This window comes from Periplaneta americana, chromosome 12 (genome assembly GCF_040183065.1).
Source record: "Periplaneta americana isolate PAMFEO1 chromosome 12, P.americana_PAMFEO1_priV1, whole genome shotgun sequence".
Classification (NCBI taxonomy): domain Eukaryota; kingdom Metazoa; phylum Arthropoda; class Insecta; order Blattodea; family Blattidae; genus Periplaneta; species Periplaneta americana.
The window spans coordinates 147,148,187-147,168,195 of NC_091128.1; the positions used below are offsets into that span (position 1 = coordinate 147,148,187).

The 20,009-nt window shown below is 35.6% G+C and overlaps 1 protein-coding gene across 1 annotated transcript in view; it reads left to right on the top strand.

The window, feature by feature from the left end:
- The first annotated feature begins 2,059 nt into the window (after positions 1-2,059).
- The window catches only part of LOC138710962 (peptidyl-prolyl cis-trans isomerase 6-like), a 35,918-nt gene continuing 17,968 nt past the window's right edge, over positions 2,060-20,009 (top strand). Inside the window, exon 1 of the mRNA XM_069842203.1 lies at positions 2,060-2,219. Coding sequence (XP_069698304.1) covers positions 2,148-2,219 — 72 coding nt within the window. The 5' untranslated portion in view covers positions 2,060-2,147. The remainder of the gene's footprint in view (positions 2,220-20,009) is intronic.

A 20,009-nucleotide genomic window follows, 5' to 3' on the forward strand; every position in this document is an offset into this window, starting at 1 on the left:
AGTACTGTTGTGTTATTCATTTCACTCAGTTCTCTAGTTTTAGTACTTACAGTATAAAGTGCAAGTGAGTTTATCTACTGCTCTTAACTAACTAAAATGGCCCCTGTATCTTCAACCCTAACGACAAAAATAAAATCATGGATTGCAATGGACGAAGCTTTCCCTACAGATGGAAAAATAGTAATGTGTCAAGCGTGCGGTAAAAAATTGGGTGCTGTATCAAATCACAACTGGAGAGTCTTATCTATCCTATACCTGCCATATATTGATATTAAATATTTTCATGACTTTACATATTTTGGTACATATTCAGCTTATTTTTCTTACATAAATATGTACATATTTCACACCTTGATATTACATAAAAATCCGGTCCCTACTGATGACGCTTCAGAGGATGATGGACGTCCTCGTACAGGCTCCATTGTGACTGAGTATGCTTAAACTTGTTATCCAGCGTGTTAAGTGATTTGTCTGTGGGGCCAGCTTTATGGAATCGGAGATGAGATTTCGTCCGAATGTCACATTTAGTCTACTCGTACACGTCACCATAGCAACCTTCCCTGGTATGCTGAAGATCATGCAGATTCAGTTAGGCTACTTGTAACGACAGAACACATGTTTAACTGTTGTTACAAAGCCAATGCACGGACTCCAGCAGCAACTACACAGTTTAGAAGCCTCATTCTTGACCCCACTCTCCGTTTTGAGAAGGATGATCAACAAGCCAATAATGTTAACGATGAAAAGAATTCTATTTACAACCCATGTATTCCTCACTTCAGTGAGAGATACAAAATGAATATTAATACATGGGAAGTGAAAGGACTTCTTTTTGACGCTAGGGGAACTTCATTTAAGTTTTCTAATGAGGACATTAACAAAATTTGTCTAATGGTATTGAGAGATTCATTATCCATTTTACACAATCACTTGTATAATAATACAGTACGTAATATATTTTTTTACTTCATTTCATTACTCTTCAATGTACTTTCTTCTCATGTTTCTCCGAAATCAAATTGTACTTTATTTTTAAAATTTTACCATTGTTCCGTATTCTCTCCCAATCATATTTGATTTTTGATTTAACCTCTGCTTTTTATTCTGGATCCTAGTGGTCAGCCGTAGATGTCGGCCAGATATCTCAAATTTTGGAATTGTGGAATTTGTGTGTGCAATTTATTACCATACATATCTTACTCCTAAACGCACTAAAAAGATATGAAGAGTTCGCAGGAAAAACGATGAATGTCACAGTTTTGTTAAGGTTGATGTCATTATCTAATTCAATGGATCACTGCGAAATTTAATGTTATTCTTATGAAAAATGGTAAAAAGGAGAATTATCATCACAAATACAGTAATCCTTTCCTTTATTTTCTATAGAAACAGCACTACATCTTGCAGTTATAGACTCAATTAGATCATTATCTAATCCTTAACAGAAATGTGACATTCATCGTTTTTCCCGCGAACTCTTCATATGTTAATAAACCATTATTTACATTTGAAATTATCACTTATTTTTCGATCCCTCTAAGCGGGACACGGTGTATAAATTAATGAACTAAGGACCCGATAAGAATATTTTTACAAATAGAGTTTACATTTCGAAGTCAGTCTATATATTAATTAAGAAACAATAAAACATTTCAAGTTGCAAGAGACTTGCTGGAAATGTAAGAGGAAGAATAATCTAAAATATAGTTGAAAATGAATAAAAAATATTACAGCTTTATTGAAATAATTAAGTACAACAGACATCTGAAACGTTGTTATATGTAATTTTGAGAGCTATTACTCACTTTCGCGTCACGCAAATTATGTAGTTATGAAACGTCCCCTTTAAAATTAAATAAACAGTACCAACTCTGATGGTATCATTTGATATGATAAGAAGTCGGAAAAGTGTTCTGTCTCCAATGCGTGGGGATTAATAATAAAATCAGTTTATAAACACCCAGTGCAGCACCGTCACGTCACGGTGACGTAACACTCTCTCTTGACCCCGTATTTGTTGATGAGATTACCCGCCCTACCAGCTGCTGGAAGCGCTTGGAGTTGGTTGGCTTGTAGGTTCGTTCACTCCATTCGCAGCTTTGCTGGTGTTCGTTGTTTGCTCTGCTGAGAGCTGAAGTTTCACAATGACGAGGCAAGCAGTTATCACGGCAACCTGTGCTGCTGTATTTTCGTTCCTTGCGATCTCTGCTATTCAGGTAAGCATGTTAATTATTTACTACCAATATTTTACTACAATGTTAATTTTTACCTTATGTAGGCCTATAGCTTAGATATCGATAATAATGTGGAAAGAGAGACAAACGTCTGTCAAATGAACACGATATGAGAGTGCATGTACGTGCACGTGGGCAACCTTTTCAGTAGAACTGGAAATTATTGTGTCCATTATTCTTAAGTTGTTTATATCATCTTAAGCACTTCATCAGTTTTTTCGGATACGTTACAAATTAAAAGTTCTGCCCAGTCCTTGGGGGCGCGATGTTTGTGTTTATGATATTCTGAAGTAGAGTATGAACATCTGAATTTCTATAAGATCATAATAATATGAAGAGCAAGAATGGTGGATGTCATTTGGAACACATTTTGCAGGAGACGCAATTGAAAGTTTGAAATGCTTAGCGCTCAAAGCTTAACTGAGATTTTCCGATCATTACTGGACAATGACTATCAGTGTTAATGCCATATAACTCTCTATGTACATTCTATTGACAGTCTTGGTTCATTTTCGACAAGAAAGTGATATCCATCATTCTTGTAGTGGACTCTTCATATGTTATTTTCTAGTTACGAATATCGTGGACGTTGGGCGTGGTAGGACGTCTCAAAATAAGTAACACAAAACCACGGTCATCTTAAGTGGTGACACGTACCAGTAACATACTGGCCGCTTAACCAAGGATTCTCGATGCTTGGGAACAGTGGCGTACGCAGAATTTTGTCAAGGGGGGGGGTTGTTATTATAATTATTTACAATTTACATTATCTATATTTTAATTTTGTATATCATCATCATCATCATCATCATCATCATCATCATCATCATCATCATCATCAGAGTTTTCACAGGGGGATGTGGAACTACAGTAGTTCCAGGAAAAATGTTCGCGACAACATCTTCACACTGCCGTTGTTAATGTGAAATTTTCACCGACCTCACGAGAATCACTACGAAAAAAAAAAGTCAAACTGAGCTTTCCTGTCGGTTAGACATGTCAAAGAACCCGGAACGATAATGTGAACGGTTAGACATGTCAAAGAACCCGGAACGATAATGTGAAATTTATGTTAAAAATGTGAATTGTCAAATGCACAAAACGTTAAACGAACTTTTCACAATAAAGTCAGAACTCAAACTAACGAACGGATGCTTATACAAATTTTGGCCACTCGAACGCTATTACGAGGGCCGTAAAAATGAGTTTCTCTGGGGCGGTTTTCAGAAAGAAAACACAATTTCATGGGAAGATTTATTAGAACAGGTGCAGCAATTGTTGAGCTATTTTTCAACATATTCCCCACCGCAAATGAGACATTCGTCATACCGGGATCAACTTTTGTATCCCTGTGTCGTAGAAATCTGCCGCCTGGGATCGAAACAAGTGTGTGACAGCAATCTGCACACTTCTGTTGATCCCATGATATGAAAAAGTCTCAATTTCAGTGGGGAATATGTTGAAAAATAGCTCAACAGTTGTATCTGTTCCAATAAATTTTTCCAATGAAATTGTGTTTTTTTCAGTAAACGGCTCCAGGGAAACTTATTTTTACGGCCCTTGTAATTGCACTCGAGTGGTCAAAATTTGTACAACTGTCAAAAGGAAAAGTGGCCCCTCACTAGAAGCAAAGTTCCTTTCGGGAATCTTCTCTACAGTTCGGAGACAGGCGATGTTATATGTTGTTGGACCACGTTGCCTGATATCTACAGTTATAATTAAAGTATTCTGCGTGTTATTTTGTAGAGAAATGGTAGCGTTCCGGGCCGATGTTCGTGAGGTCGTGTGTTAAAAAACAACCTAGTGCTGTTTATGTTTTTTTTGTTTTGTTTTTAAAAGAGAGAAAAAATATAATTGCTCCTGTCTCTGTTATGACTGTTTTAGTAATTAACATGAGGTTCATGAATGTATTATGCCTAGAGTTTATCATTATTTATTATGACATTATGGCTGCAAATGGAAAGAAAGATTTTATTCTCAACAAAAAATATCTTTCGTGGCATAAATAAAACAAACTTACTGGCGTCTGCCTTAGAATATCCAGACAATTAAAAGTTCAAAAAACAAAACAAAAAGCCAAGATTCAATATTTAGTCCATCTTCCTTCCATTTCGATCTCATCTTGCAGTCGAATGGGCATGGAATCGATTAGTCTTTTCAAATAGCGACTGTTTTCATCCACGACATCCCAGGCATCCTGGACGAGCTTCTACAAATCATCAGAAAATCTTGGAGGGGGATTGGGTCAAATTTTCCGTAAATATTTCTATACTTGTGTCCCCATAGCTCAATCGGAAGAACGTCGTAATTTAGATGTCAACGCCTCGGGTTCAAATCTTCGTTACTCCTTTTCATTTCATTGTGTTTCAGGATAGTATAATGTAATATAAAAAGAAAAAGCTACGCTAGTATTGCACATCTGTATTGTTCCAAACCTAATATTAAATTTATATTATTTATACCGCTAAAGAACGATAACAAATATAAATTACTTTAATATTGTTTATATCACTAAATAACGATAACAATATAAATAATAAATATCGGTTTGCTTAATTAATATAATATATTATATAATATATAAATTATTTAATTAAACTAATCTACTTAATAAGAAAAAAGGCTATTTATATTATAATAATTACTTGTATAACATACAGATTATTTATATCGCTAAAGAACGATAACAGAATATAAATGCTAACTTGAATATTATTTATATCGCTAAAGATCGATAAGAGAATATAAATGATAACTTGAATGTTATTTATATCGCTAAAGAACGGTAACAGAATATAAATGATAACTTTAATATTATTCATATCGCTAAATAGCGATAACAGAATGCAAATGATAACTTGAATATTATTTATAGTGCTAAAGAACGATAAAATAAATAAAATAAAAACTTGAACAAGGCCCGAACTCACAACCTTCGAATTATTAAGGGAGCATTCTACCGCTGCTCTACGAGAAGCAGATATATAATGACTCCATAGTTCCTAACTGCTTCTATAAGCGCATGCATCGTGTAACATCACAGTGACCCGAAGTGGACTTAAAAATATTCGCTTTTCGCGAGTGCGGCCACTTTTTCTTTGACAGCTGTACAAGCACTTGTTTTGACATTAACATGGTGGAAGAAAAAAAATTAACTTTTTTTTATCTACTCTCATGAGAATGTTTGCTTGTTAGCCTCAAATATTTTCCTAAGCGCCTTATTCTCGAACACCTTAACTTCTGTTCCTCTCTCAAAGTGAGAGTCCAAGTTTCACAACCATAGGCTATAGAACCCGAAAAATAATAAAATTATCCTTTCCCCCCGAAAATAATAAAATTAAAAAAGTTAAAGTTACAATAATTAATTTCTACACTTACTCTATTTGTACAGTATTATTACATTAGCACTTCTTAAATTCAAAATAGACCCATGGATCGCGTAAGTTGTTCGCCTAATTGACTTTGGGTCGTAGTCAAAAAGGTTGAGAACCCGTTGCCTATAAAGAAAAACGTAACTTCTTGCTTTTAGTTTGTAATTTCTAATAGCTCTACATTGTTCTTGGGGATTTATTTTCAATTTAACATTTTGAGCCTGTAACGTGAATTCAATGTGAACATAAATTGTTGCAGAAAATCCATTGATCACTTTTTATAGATTTTGTTAATCAACTAACTGCTTGGATAACCAGACGTAAGTGGAAGTTTGAACCAATAAATTATTGAGATTTGCGATAAATTTATTAGTTTAGGAAATTGTATATTTATTATGTATAACTACTTTTGTGTATAGATCTTTTTGTTAAATTATTAAGTTTTGTACTTTTCTGAACTAATATCGATAAATCTATCTATCTTCATTCATTCAATTAAAATATCAGTGAACTGCTTGGATATTAAAATAAATGTAGGCTAGATAGACTTTCGTTCCATACGATGATCTTGAAAAGAAAAGTAAGTTGAATTCGGAGGTAAAATGACAAAACGAGAAGACATAATTTGACTGGAACGTGAAAGCCATAAGTTCAAGTTGAACAATTTAAAGAGCGTGAAGTGGAATTTGGACAACCGTGCAGCATCTTGAAAGATGTTTGGCTGGAGAAATTCAGGGCGATGATCGAGATTCTTGTACCACGGCAGACACCGTCCTGGTTTAGCGTGCTCTTTTTGCAACATGGCGCAGAAACGTGACTGCGCTTTCTAGTGAAACTTTGCCCGTAAAACGAAAAAGGAGTGTTTTCTCATTATTTCGGGTCACCAGTTCACAGAACATTTAGTTCACGTATTGCCCTTCACTTCAACTTAACTAAAGAAATTAACATGAGAATAATCTGAATGTGGTTGTCTGTTGAATGTTGATCTTATGTTCGGGAGATGACCTCTTACACTGGTTCAGGATAACTTAACTTTCTCAATCCGCTCCGTTTGGTAGATTGCTGCAGTACAAAATAAATTCTTCATACTACTGCTGCTGCTGCTGCTGGTGCTACTACTATAAAATCCATACATAACTTTTTAAACTTAATATTAGAACTATTAGAATTGATAAGATTACGATATTTATGTATAAATTTTTTATATATTCTTGGACCTAAATTACTACCACAATCTACTGGGTGTTCATTTCAAAGTGTGTCATGACGTCACTGTTGTGAGTCAGCGATTTGAAGCGAGTTTCAGATTTTATGTCAGAGAAGTTGCCTATTAATCAAGGCGTTCAATCTGAACTTGAGAACGTGTACCGTATAACTTGAACGTCGTAGCAACAAATGGCTGTCTGTAAAGTCTGTGTGCTACCATAACCTCTTTCGAACTGTGTTTTGCGTGGGCAAGTCGTACGCAAGGTATTTGTTATCATCGGTTGCGTACGGCAACATTCCACAATACAAATCAAATGCTCCGTGTCCATGTTGACCGTCGAAGTCAATGTCACCACGTACGTAAGTAATCGTCTTAGCCCTCTCCCCATTTCCCGACAGTAAGAAAAAAACTCACCTCAGTACGTGTTTCCAAACAGTTCATATTCCTGCCACTACAGGCGTTACCGTACGTATCGGTAAGTACTCTTCAGAATGAATGCCGTACTTGCTAGGCAACTTCTCTGGCACATAGGTAATACGCCTTTACGGAAGTGTAGGAAGATTGAATTCTCTAGGCTCATCGATTAGCTACATGACGGCGTACAGCGAGTCATGACACACTTTGAATTGAACATGCAGTAGTATATACAGTCACGAAGCTTAAGTTTGAGGGTACTAGGAACAATAGACTGTGCAGGTACTATTTCGCATTGTCTGTAATGAGGCGATAGTAGCGATCCTAGTGGTTAGCAACTATGTGGGGATGCATATTTACTACGTACTGAGCTTCGTGACTGCATATACTAGACTGGTTACTACTATGATTAAATACTGTAGCAGTGTTGCATTTTGGTTCAAACAATCTTAGAGTTCATACCTTTTGTTTCATAACTATGAGAATACAGTTCAAAGTTATTTCGCTTTTTATGTAGGCCTATGAATTTTTTTATATGTGAAATTGTTGGATTTTTAATGGAAAATGTATTTTGAGAATACACGCTGCTTATCTTACTCCTTTGGATTGACATTGCAGTCAAGTGGACTCATACACTCATACTCATACATATCAGTCGCGAGTGGATACAAGAAGCTTTCGCCCGGATGTGCGCCTCAGTTACAGATGTCTTATCATGGCAACGTCATGTTTCATAGTGCAGGACTGCAGGGAACTCTACCGAGACGGGTCTTTTATGGAGTGTTGTATATAACACTCTTCTAAGTAAGCTCTGTCGGGACGGTAGAAGTCCCTACTTTCGTTTTTTTATGATTAGTTTTATTAATATTGTTCTGAAATAGAATGGTAATTATTTTAAGAAGTTGGAACCAGGGCTTTATTTCAGGTCTAGGGAACCCTGGCGGCGCCAAGGTACTATTTTTCGAGACATGGTGGCGCCAGGATACTTTCCTGATTTTCGTATTATCGTGGAATTTTGCATTTATAAAAAGTCATATTTTATTTATATTTAAACAATTTCATATCTAATAATCAATTTCAGATCTAATAATATCTTTATCTTTGATATTCAGAAAGTTCCTCCAATTTCATTTTATGGCTATATGCTACAAACTGCTTCTGTCCAAACAGAATGACCCAGTAGCTTATGCTTCGAAATCCCAGAGCCAGGGCACTTTTTGCAGAGAAATACACCACTGGTTAGAGCCACATTCTTTTCAATGGATTTTGGCAACAGTGCACTGCTACTGCAACACCTTTTTAATTTTTGAAAATTGAAATAAGTTATCATTGCTTGTAGAGAGCTGCAAAATAGCGCTTACAACCGGTTTAGATTCGATCGGTTAGAGAACATCCGTCAAAGTCGGGCATCCGACCGAATATTCGATTTTCAACCGGTTACTCCTTATGTTTTGCAGACTAGACAGAACGCCAGGCGCACTTCATCATGCATGAAACCGACATTTTCCGAGTACACAAACGGATTAACAATTAAAGGAAATTTACTGCCTTATGAAAAAATGTGTGTGGAGAAAGTTACACAACGCATAGCTGCACGCATTGTATTCTTCACCTGACATAATTAGGAACATTAAATCCAGACGTTTGAGGTGGGCAGGACATGTAGCACGTATGGGCGAATCCAGAAATGCGTATAGAGTGTTAGTTGGGAGGCCGGAGGGAAAAAGGCCTTTGGGGAGGCCGAGACGTAGATGGGAGGATAACATTAAAATTGATTTGTGGGAGGTGGGATATGATGATAGAGAGTGGATTAATCTTGCTCAGGGTAGGGACCAATGGCGGGCTTATGTGAGGGCGGCAATGAACCTCCGGGTTCCTTAAAAGCCAGTAGTCCACACCTGTGGAGTAACGGTCAGCGCGTCTGGCGGCCCGGGTTGGAATCCCGGTCGGGGCAAGTTACCTGGTTGAGGTTTTTTCCGGGGTTTTCCCTCAACCCAATACGAGCAAATGCTGGGTAACTTACGGTGCTCGACCCCGGACTCATTTCACCGGCATTATCACCTTCATATCATTCAGACGCTAAATAACCTAGATGTTGATACAGCGTCGTAAAATAACCCAATAAAATAAAAAAAAAAGCCAGTAAGTAGACTAAGTAAGTAAGTATTAAAAAATATGTTTGCTTGATAACTACAATTATTGATTGAATACTTTAATACACTTATCTTCATAACTAATACATAAATGAACAAGTCCACACCTGTCGAGTAATGGTTAGCGCGTCTGGCCGCGAAATCAGATGGCCCGGTTTCGATTCCCGGTCGGGACAAGTTACCTGGTTGAGGTTTTTTTCCGGGGTTTTGTCTCAACCCAATATGAGCAAATGCTGGGTAACTTTCGGTGCTGTACCCCGGACTTATTTCGCCGACATTATCACCTTCATCTCATTCAGATTCTAAATAACCTAAGATGTTGATAAAGCGTCCTAAAATAGCCTACGGTACTAAAATAAAAAATAAATGAGCATATGGACACCGGTAATAACAAAGGGAATAAGTGTAATGCAGAATATGAAATCTGGTACGTAAAGAAATGCAAGAATAAAATAAATCACAATTACTTACTAAAGAGAAGAGCAAATGAGTACTATTAGAACACAGGTCTACATTCTAGCGTAATTAGGTCTAATATTTACATTTTAAACCCAAAATGCATACCTCTAAAACAGTAGTTGTTAATATATAATGCCTTGTAATTACCCGAAAGAGCTGCATTATTATTTCGTTAATAAGTTAAATCATTTTTAAGAAAATAGTGTTACTAACAAAAACAAAAGTACTCTGAAGTTCAAATGCTTGTACTTTCACGCATGGTTGTTGCCCCTGAAGGTATCCAACTGTAATATCTGGAATGAATGAATAAATGAATGAATCAACTAATGAATCAATTAATCAATGATTCAATCAGTGAATAAATCAAGCCATACATCAAGGAATCAATGAATCGATTTTTGAATGAAACAATGAATCCATGGATGGATGGATGAATGAATGGATGATTGATTGATTGTACCGAGAGAGGAAGAATTATCAATTAAAAGGTGATAATCGCGTCCTTGCAAGGACTCAATGTGATCGTCTTTGCCGTTCACCCACAAAGAGTGAGAAACAACTCGAATATTCGATAAACCGAACCTGAGACACTTCGTGAGACTGAAGAACTTTGTATTGTCGTACCATCGGATCTATGCCCCTTCAGCGCTGTCGTCGTTCTTGGAAAAGTTAACGCCTCTACTCACCCCATTCCACCCGTTTCTCTCCCACTACGTCAAACAGCAGGCCATGAACCTTGCCGAATAGGGATGTTGCCAAACTTCCGTCAAACAGTGTCATGTCTCTTGAATATTGCTTATAATACTGTAAGGTTAATTATTACTTATTCATAATTTAATTTAAGTAGGTCTAATGACGCTGATTGACTTATGCAAAATGCTATTACTTGCTTAATAATATTTCTTTCACCACTCCGTGCTACAGTATTCATATTGAGTTGACAACACTGGACTGCAAGTGCAAATAAACTGTCCCGCAAGAAGGCTCAAAATTGCTTAGTAGTGGGGGAGAGAAAGAGAGAGGGCTAGAAAAGAGAGAAATAGAAATACCGGGAGAGAAATGAATTGCCGAGGCTGAAAAGGAATTAGGGTTCAGTTCGCATATCTTACGGGGGCACAGAATCGATGGTCGGACTTTTTTTCTATAAGTGACTATAGCGCCAGATGTTCAATAGCAATATAGGCCCTATAATTTCTATTTTTCGTAACTGATTGTGCAAGACTCTAATTGCTGGTTTAGTTATTGTTCGGTGTAGTCAGCAATAAGTAAATCTGTTTAGATTTATATTAGACCTAAAATGCCAAGCAAATTTATAGAGAAAGGATGATACCACCTAGAGAAAAAAATGGTGACAATGGGAAGGAAAAAAGATGAAACCAATGTGCAGGAACAGCAACAGCAATAACAAAAACGTTAAGGTACTGTAAGATACTGAAAATTATTTATTTAGAAATCTGAGAGCTTGTCTACACAATACAGAATAATTCTAAAGTTTATAAATGGCAAAAACTATTTTGTGCGTATTGAGACCAGAAGATTTAAAAAATGGGGAAATAAGTACTTGGTAGACCGCCATTTAAAAAAAAAACAGACACCTTGGCACACTCTTTATAAATGAAAAGCATAGTATTTGAAAACATGTTCAAAATATTCCTTCTTTGATACCTTATAACTTTTGTATAAATAGCTTTTTCATAAAATTAGAAATAAGAAAGTTACAACACTGTTCCATACTTCTTACTCACCCTGTATATTAAATTATTTTACGACTATGGTCACAATAACAGGTCCTATCAGTAATATTGTACAAAAATTGTTTTCGGTTGACTATTACACTCTTACTACGTCATACTACTTTTGACCAATAAAACGGTACGAAAGGACGTATTTCAACCAATCATGGCTGCTTATCGCACAATTTTATCGCGTCCCTAGCATTTGTTTAATTTTATCGCGTCCCTAGCATTTGTTTCTTTGTCTGCCAACATTTGAAATTGCGCTGGTCTGGACGTCAAAAAAAAAAAAAATATATATATATATATATATATATATATATATATATATAATTACAAACCACTCCAGTCGATGCACAGCAGTTTCAAATATGACTCGCATTGGCATTCAAGAACAAGAATTAATAAAAATCACTGATCATACCTATGCATCTTCTGAAATCCGATTTACACATAAATGAAGAACACCATTCGGAAATCCTGAATAAGTTGAATACACCATGTAGGCCTAAATCAACGAGTTCCACTTCTATTAAGCACACGTCCAATATAACATCAATTGAACCACCAACCTCATTCAATTTGAAAATTGTACATTCAATAATTATTCCTTTTAAAATTATTCATGTTTATTTTTTATGTCATCGTCGTTAATTAAAACTTTTCTAACACTTGTGTATATTAGTTAGGTTATGTTATAGCTTCTGCTATATGATATTATGGATAGTCACGTATCAGAGATTGTTTAATTATTAAGATTTATTGAGAATCATCTGTCAAGTGACGTTGATTACTGGGATTCGGATAATTGAAGTGGAATGCAACTGTCTTAATAAAAATGAAACTGAATCAACAAAGCCTTCTCGACTAGTAACATTGCCATCGTGTATAATAGATCGAGAACTTCTCGACGAGAAGGCATTGCTCACTACTGCCATCTAGCATGCATCTAGCGTAATATTTGTAATGTTGAGATGGTACAATAATACATTTGAAGACAGTTGTATTTTCGTAAATCAATTAATATTTTATTGTATTGGAGTACTTCGTTACTTCTAATCTTTATATACTTTCTTCTAATCGTGTAATAGTCAATTAAATCCCACTCGAGTTTTGATTTTCTCTAGATAAATCAAAACGTCTAGTGAGATTACTGTTGATAAAATTCGAGAAATTAAATAATTATATATTTCCCGTTATTTTTTATATTACAGACGAGAATTCCGACTGATTTTTATAATTTCTATATTAACCAGTGACGGACGGCGGGTTCGAAAGTTGAGGCCAAGACGTGACTGATGAGAGGTTGTATTTTATGTATTAAATATTTTAGGGCGTATCACGTATCTCATTACTATCACATACTTGTACAACAAATTAACTCGACAATCCTCTTCCTTCACAAACCGATCAATTAGGTTACAACACACTGAATAACTACTGCTAAAAGACACTAGAGACAAATCTGCATTTATTTCTAAACTATCAATATTTAATATGTTGTATAAATAAATATAATTATCTCGTAACACAAAAGAAAAAAATAACAGAAACACCGCAAACAAGAGAAAAAAATCTGCAAACATAAAACAAAACTTTTACGCAGAAAGAGAAAACTGAGGAGATTTTCTAAAGCCAAGAAAAAGAGAGAGAGAGAGAGGGCTTGCCAATACAGCCGAACATAGCCCAAAGCAACTGTGACTAGTTGTACTTGTCAGCGATGAGTAGAATTTCTCCAAATTCGCCTCCTCTCACGGGTTCTATGGTCCGTCTGTGGAGTAGAGAGACGAAACAAGACCTCTGCGCAAGTGGTATGTGGGAGGCTAGGGCCAATGATCGCTCTGGGGGGAGGTGTTGGCTGAACGAAGCTATAGACTCCGCCCCCAAATGCGTGAAGTTACTCCACATTTTTCTGGAACGGACCGTAGTCTGTTTAAACACTCCGCTAATCAGCTGTCTTATTGGTTGAAGTGCTGTTGTCATGGTTACCGGGGAGGAGAGTCATATATTTGTCTCCGCTGTCCCGCTCTCGCATTGACACTCGATGTAAATTGTAAAGGTTACAACGCTATCTGTTTTCTTTCGGTACGAATTATTTGTACCTACTAGCGGCCGTCACCAAGTGGATGTGTTCGGTTTGACGTAACTTAGCCTACGTCTTAATCGTATTGAATAGTAAAATTAATATAAAAGAAAAAATGTCATTTATTTCGTCGTTGTTCCTGTAATAACTCCTATGTGCAAAATATAAAATTTTTCAGTAGGAAGAAAAAAAACACATTTATTCATCCTATAGCAACCGTACATAGGAGACTGTGAATTCTTACATTTCCGAAACAAAGAAATATAATTACAGTAGAACTTGATTATAGCGACCTCGTTTTGTGCGACACCTCGCCTATAACGTCAAATATTCTGTGGTCCCATCTAATTTCCCATAAGACATATGCTTTCCTACCTTGCTTAATACGACAAACGTATATGCGTCTACCTCGCATATAACGTCATTTTCAACCTCAGTTTGGAATACAATTTTCTAAGAACCAATGTATTTTAAGAAATATTTTGCTGAAATCTGGCAAATCCTTTACTGTTCCCTTCTATCATAGACCAGGCAGATTCCCCATCCAATTGTAACCTGCCCGAATTCATGCAGTGTTAATGGTACCTGCATGCGGTCAGTTTCGACATGAAGTTTTCACTAAGTGCACGCATTTTAACGCAGTATGGCCACTAAAAGAAGTGAGCGACACTTTAGAAGCCATTAGAATTGTGAACATTTCTATGAAGCTAGAGGAGGGAGTATGAAGCTAGGAGGAGGAGCAGTGAAATTGCAACTGAAATAATGAACATAGAATTTAATTTAGAAAGTGTATATTGGGCAAGCAGGAGACAACAGAGTAAAATGACTGATTACTTCACTCCTCAGTAAATAAGTTTGGTGAGTAATGAACAAACTTTTTTAATACAGGATACTGTATTTATAATTGTACATGTATTTTATTGTGTTCATGGTATGCTTAAAAGTGAATACATAAATCTAAAATAAGCCTAATTATGTTCATTATTTTTCATTTTCCACCTCACTAGACTGATAACATGAATCTCGGATACTACGACACTCGTTTATAACATAATTTTCAAGGTCCCTTGGATGTCGTTATAACCAAGTTCTACTGTACATATAGGAGATTTTATTATTTGCTGTATCACTATTTACGTTATTTAATAGAGCAAAAATCTGAAAATCGATAAATATGTCACATAGGAGTTATTACAGGAACAACGACGATTTGCTATAATTTTGCTTTGCTCGACGTAAATTGTACAGGTTGCAGCGCTGTTTCCTTTCGGTACGAATTATTTGTACCTACTAGCGGCCGTCACCAAGTGGATGTGTTCGGTTTGACATAACTTAGCCTACGTCTTAATCGTATTGAATAGTAAAATTAATATAAAAGAAAAATGTCATTTATTTCGTCGTTGTTCCTGCAATAACTCCTATGTGCAAAATATAAAATTTTTCAGTAAGAAGAAAAAACACATTTATTCATCCTATAGCAGCCGTACATAGGAGACTGTGAATTCTTAAATTTTCGAAACAAAGAAATATAATTACATATAGGAGATTTTTATTATTTTCTGTATCACTATTTACGTTATTTAATAAAACAAAAATTTTAAAATCTATAAATATGTCACACAGGAGTTATTGCAGGAACAACGACGGTTTGCTGTAACTTGTCTATGATCTTACTTCAGCTGGAATTAATACTGTCATATCGTATTCTGGAAAAATATTAGGGGAGGCACGGCCTCCCTCGCCTCTCCTGAAAATCCGCCCCTAATATTAACCAATCTTTATCTCTGAAGTAGGCCTATCTAACTCACGGCATTGAGATCATCTTGAACAAGGACGGGTTTGATCACTTCATATGCATATTCTGAAATTCTTGACTGTGTCTTCCCTTCATAAATTTTGATTTATTTGTGATTTATATTGTTAGGTGTTTAGAGATTATGGTTGCTTTATTACGTAAAAAATATGCCTTAAGAAGTGAACCCTTTCTATCTCCACTTTTGTGAGAAATAAAAACAAAAATAGTATAGCTACAAGTAAAGGGACTCTCAGGACACGTGGTAAGCATGGTGCAAGAATATCGGTCAGATACAGAACAAGACGCATACCCCAACTCCTGTGGGCAGAAGATGAACTCTCACTTGCCGGAAATAGAATTAGATAAGTTATCTTATCAACGCTATCACTTAAGTTACAGTGAAGAACGGGCAGAAGCATATTACGAATGTATTAATGTAATAGGCTAATATTGTAGGCCTACTTATTCTGGAGTATTGTAAATTGTTCCATAAAATTAGTCTCTTGTCTTGTAGTAAAATCGAACACACAGGCCTACTAGGACGCACTCACACGCACGAATTTGAGAGAGTTCAAGCAGTCACGCGCATCAAATACCCCTATTCTGTATATAAGAAGTATAACATGAAATGAAGCAAAAATTATAGCCTATTTACAATATGAATTTTCACAAAATATCACCTAACTCACATTATTTCAACATACATAATAGGTATTAAAAATTATATCTGCAATGATAGACACGAAGTTTGTCAGGTTTGTTGCTAATTTGTGCAACACCCACGGATTAATGTCGACTTATTGTCCTGCTTCATTTAAGGTCATCAGTTGTACTAGAGTTATTTTGATAGACAGTACCTTTAGATAACCCCAGAGATAAAATCTAACAATGACAAGTCTGGTGACCTTGGTGGTCATATTTCTTCAGAAATGAGTCCTGTAGAATTGTAACGTTTCATTTCGCTGTTTCGGAAGAACAATGATGAAACTGCAAAATTGGGCCCCTATCTGACTAGTGCTATTTAAAATTAACCAAAAATTATAATATTTTGTTTTATTTCGATTGTTATAATATTTATTTGCAATTATTTATTTATTTATTTATTTATTTATTTATTTATTTATTTATTTATACATGTATTCATATGTAAATAGGATTAACTATGTTATTTTGTTTCTCCTGAAAAAAAATTAAATGTTGCCCTACGTCGTCGTTCCTCCGGAACAGTGATTTGATGTGTGGCATGTGATACAGTCTTGTTGCGACCAGCATTAGATTCATCACCAAACCTGTTTGGCGTACATATCATCTATATCAAGCTATAGTCCGCGGACCACTTGTGGTCCTCGAGGTCTGCCCCTGTGGTCCTTCAAAAAAGACAAAAGAAAAAATAAAATTCAAACGAATTGCGTATTACATTATAGCTGAAAATCTCAGAGACTGGAAATTACACATGGCAATCGCTTTCACTTTTTCTTCCAATACTGACATTTTATGAAATTTATTACCCTACCCGTCTACCGACTTCCCACTCTACTCTCAGCAACAAAAGAGGGATTTAAAGCACTATGAACGTGGTGTTTCTCGCCGTCTTTTCCCTGCACTTCTGGTGCTGCACCTGTAACCCAGCCAGGGACCACCCGAATTCATTACAGAGGACCAAAGTACCGAACCTTTTCATGTATTTATGACTTTAAATCTTTCTGATGTGGTACATGCTAGTAGTTGTCTATGTCTCTGTTAAATAGTGCCCATTATACATAATGAAAACCTGGCTTCGATCCGGATCTTTGAAAAGAAAGGAACGTGATGATACGCTTCATTTAGGCTCTGCTAACAGTTCAGAAGCTGTGTGTCAAGATATTAATATCAATGATTCTAGTGCCATTAAAGAAATATCTAGTCATTCAAACATAGGCCTAGAACAACTGTGTAAGAATCGACAGGCTCAGTCATCTCACTAATGTGAGTACCAACATTTATTTATTCTTTTTTTAGTTAATAAGTTAAAGATTAGGCTATCCAAACTCTAATTGCCTTGAATTATTAAAAAAAAAGAAAAATTTTCTTCTATTAACATTAACGTAATTAGCTAATACTAACATAAAATTAAATGAATTAAATTAATTTTAATTAATTAATTCTAATTTAAAATATAAATATACTGGTATTAAAATATGCTACAAAAATTATAAATTCACTTTCGAAGGGAACAAGAGTAAGGTGATCTGCGGAACTGTTCTGACTTAAAAGTGGTCCCCACTTCAAAAAAGTTTGAGAAACGCTGCTCTATATGATTTATCCTGATGATAGTAATAGGCCTACGAGTACATCAGTACGTGAAATTTGTCACATTCTACCACGAGCACGCCGCATACTGCATAATCGTCCCTTTGCGGAAAGATTCTTCGGATAACAACCGATTGGTCGCTTCAGATAGCTATACTTGATCTGTTTCTCATCGCACGTCAATAGTGTCAAAATTTAATTCTTGTGACGATAAAAAATAATCAATGGTGTCCCTTATAGTCTCGCACAGTTCGTGGGGCAACTATTTGTGCAAGCAATACATTTCCCAAGATCATGTAGAAGTAGTCGTCCTTGCTAGACTAACGGTTTCTAGCCGCTGGAGCCGAGGTTTGCGGGTTCAAACCTGGCCCAGAGTGATTTAATCCTAACATGCCTTCCTGCGGGAAAGAAGTAGTCTAAAGCTGGGAGATAAGATTACATGTCGCAGATTTACGTCTTCAGGTGGTTTGTCGGCCATTTCGAGTCCGCGTTGAAATTCGACGAGAATAATATCTGAAAATGTTATCAAATAAAGTACTGCTGTCAAATCTATACTAATAATAAATCTGTAGCCGAAATTTTTCTGGTAATTTTTGATTTTCCAAAAATAATTGGTCCTAACATATATAATTCACCACCCTGAAACCGAAAATCGCTTTTTTGAACTTTTTGTATGTCTGTCTGTCTGTCTGTCTGTCTGTCTGTCTGTCTGGATGTTTGTTACCTTTTCACGCGATAATGGCTGAACCGATTTATATGAAAAATGGAATATAAATTAAGTTCGTCATAACTTAGAATTTAGACTATATAACATTCAAAATATTTTATTTAAAAGGGGGGTTATAAGGGGGCTTTAATTAAATAAATCGAAATATCTCCCTTATTATTAATTTTCATGAAAAATGTTACATAACAAACGTTTCTTTAACAATAATTTCCGATAAGTTTTATTCTATGCAAAACTTTGATTGGACTGATATTTAATGAGATAAATTAATTTAAAAATTACAATAACAACGCCATCCAAGACGGTGTAATGAAATAAAAAAACAAATGACTTCGTCTATAAGGGGCCTTTGACAACAACAATCGAAAGCTATGAAACATAGCCTACAGAGAATGTTTCTGTGTTTCTATGAAGTAATATCGGAAGCTAAATTAACCGATTTGTATAATTAATTATTAATTCACCATTGGAAAGTGTAGTTTCTCTAGATGGACATAATGCTATAATGTTATTACAGTAACTTCTGAGTGAATCGAGGACATGTAAGATTAAAATAGCTTCTTATGCACAGAAAACTTGATAGGCTATTCTGTACATTCGTTTCCTATATTTCCTAAAATAATGTTTATGTCTCTGGATCAAAATGATCGCATTTTAATTTTTTTAAATACAATTTAAATTAAATAACATACTAAACGATTTATCCTTCTATCAAACACAAATGTTCCCTGGATGAAATGTCCTATTTTAATTATGTAATTACTTTATATTTACTTATTTCTAACGGGTGCAGCGGAGCGCACGGGTACGGCTAGTGTAGAAATAAACGATTACGTATTGTTCATAGTGTACTTGACTGGTCCTGAAGGTGTGTTGGGACTCGTTAATGATGTTCAGTTTGTCATTCTCAATATTGGAAGTCTTTCCTCCTCACGATCCGTCTTCTAATACGATGTAACTTAAATTGTGTTCTAAAATTCATGGTAGGGTTTCAGAGGATTATATTTTTGAACGAATAGAAGTAAAAATGTAATATTGGTGTCAGATGAAAATAAAATTCTCAAAGTTTTTCGTCTGTAAGTTTGAGGCACTGAAGGAAACAAAAGACGGTAACAATCTAACAAATGCAATAATTTGCATTGTCACAATTAATTATACAAGATGGATGTCCAAACAAAAGTGCAATGAGTTTTGTGGTGGCAAAATTCGAATCTCCGACTGTTCGCAGTTGTCAATTTTATTAAGCATATTCACAGCAAACTTTGAGAGATTTGTTTTCATCTGACCCTGATATTAGTCTTTATTTCTATCTCTGTTCATTCAAAAAATACAATATATAATACAACTCCTCAGTATTCCCACAGTCTAGTATATACAGTCCCGAAGCTTTAGTTTTGAAGGTGCTAGGAACAATAGACTGTGCAGCTACTATTTCGCATGGTCTGTAATGATGCGATAGTAGCGATCCTAGTGGTTAGCAACTATCTATGGATGCATATTTATTACGTACTGAGCTTCGTGACTGTATATAGCCCTACTAG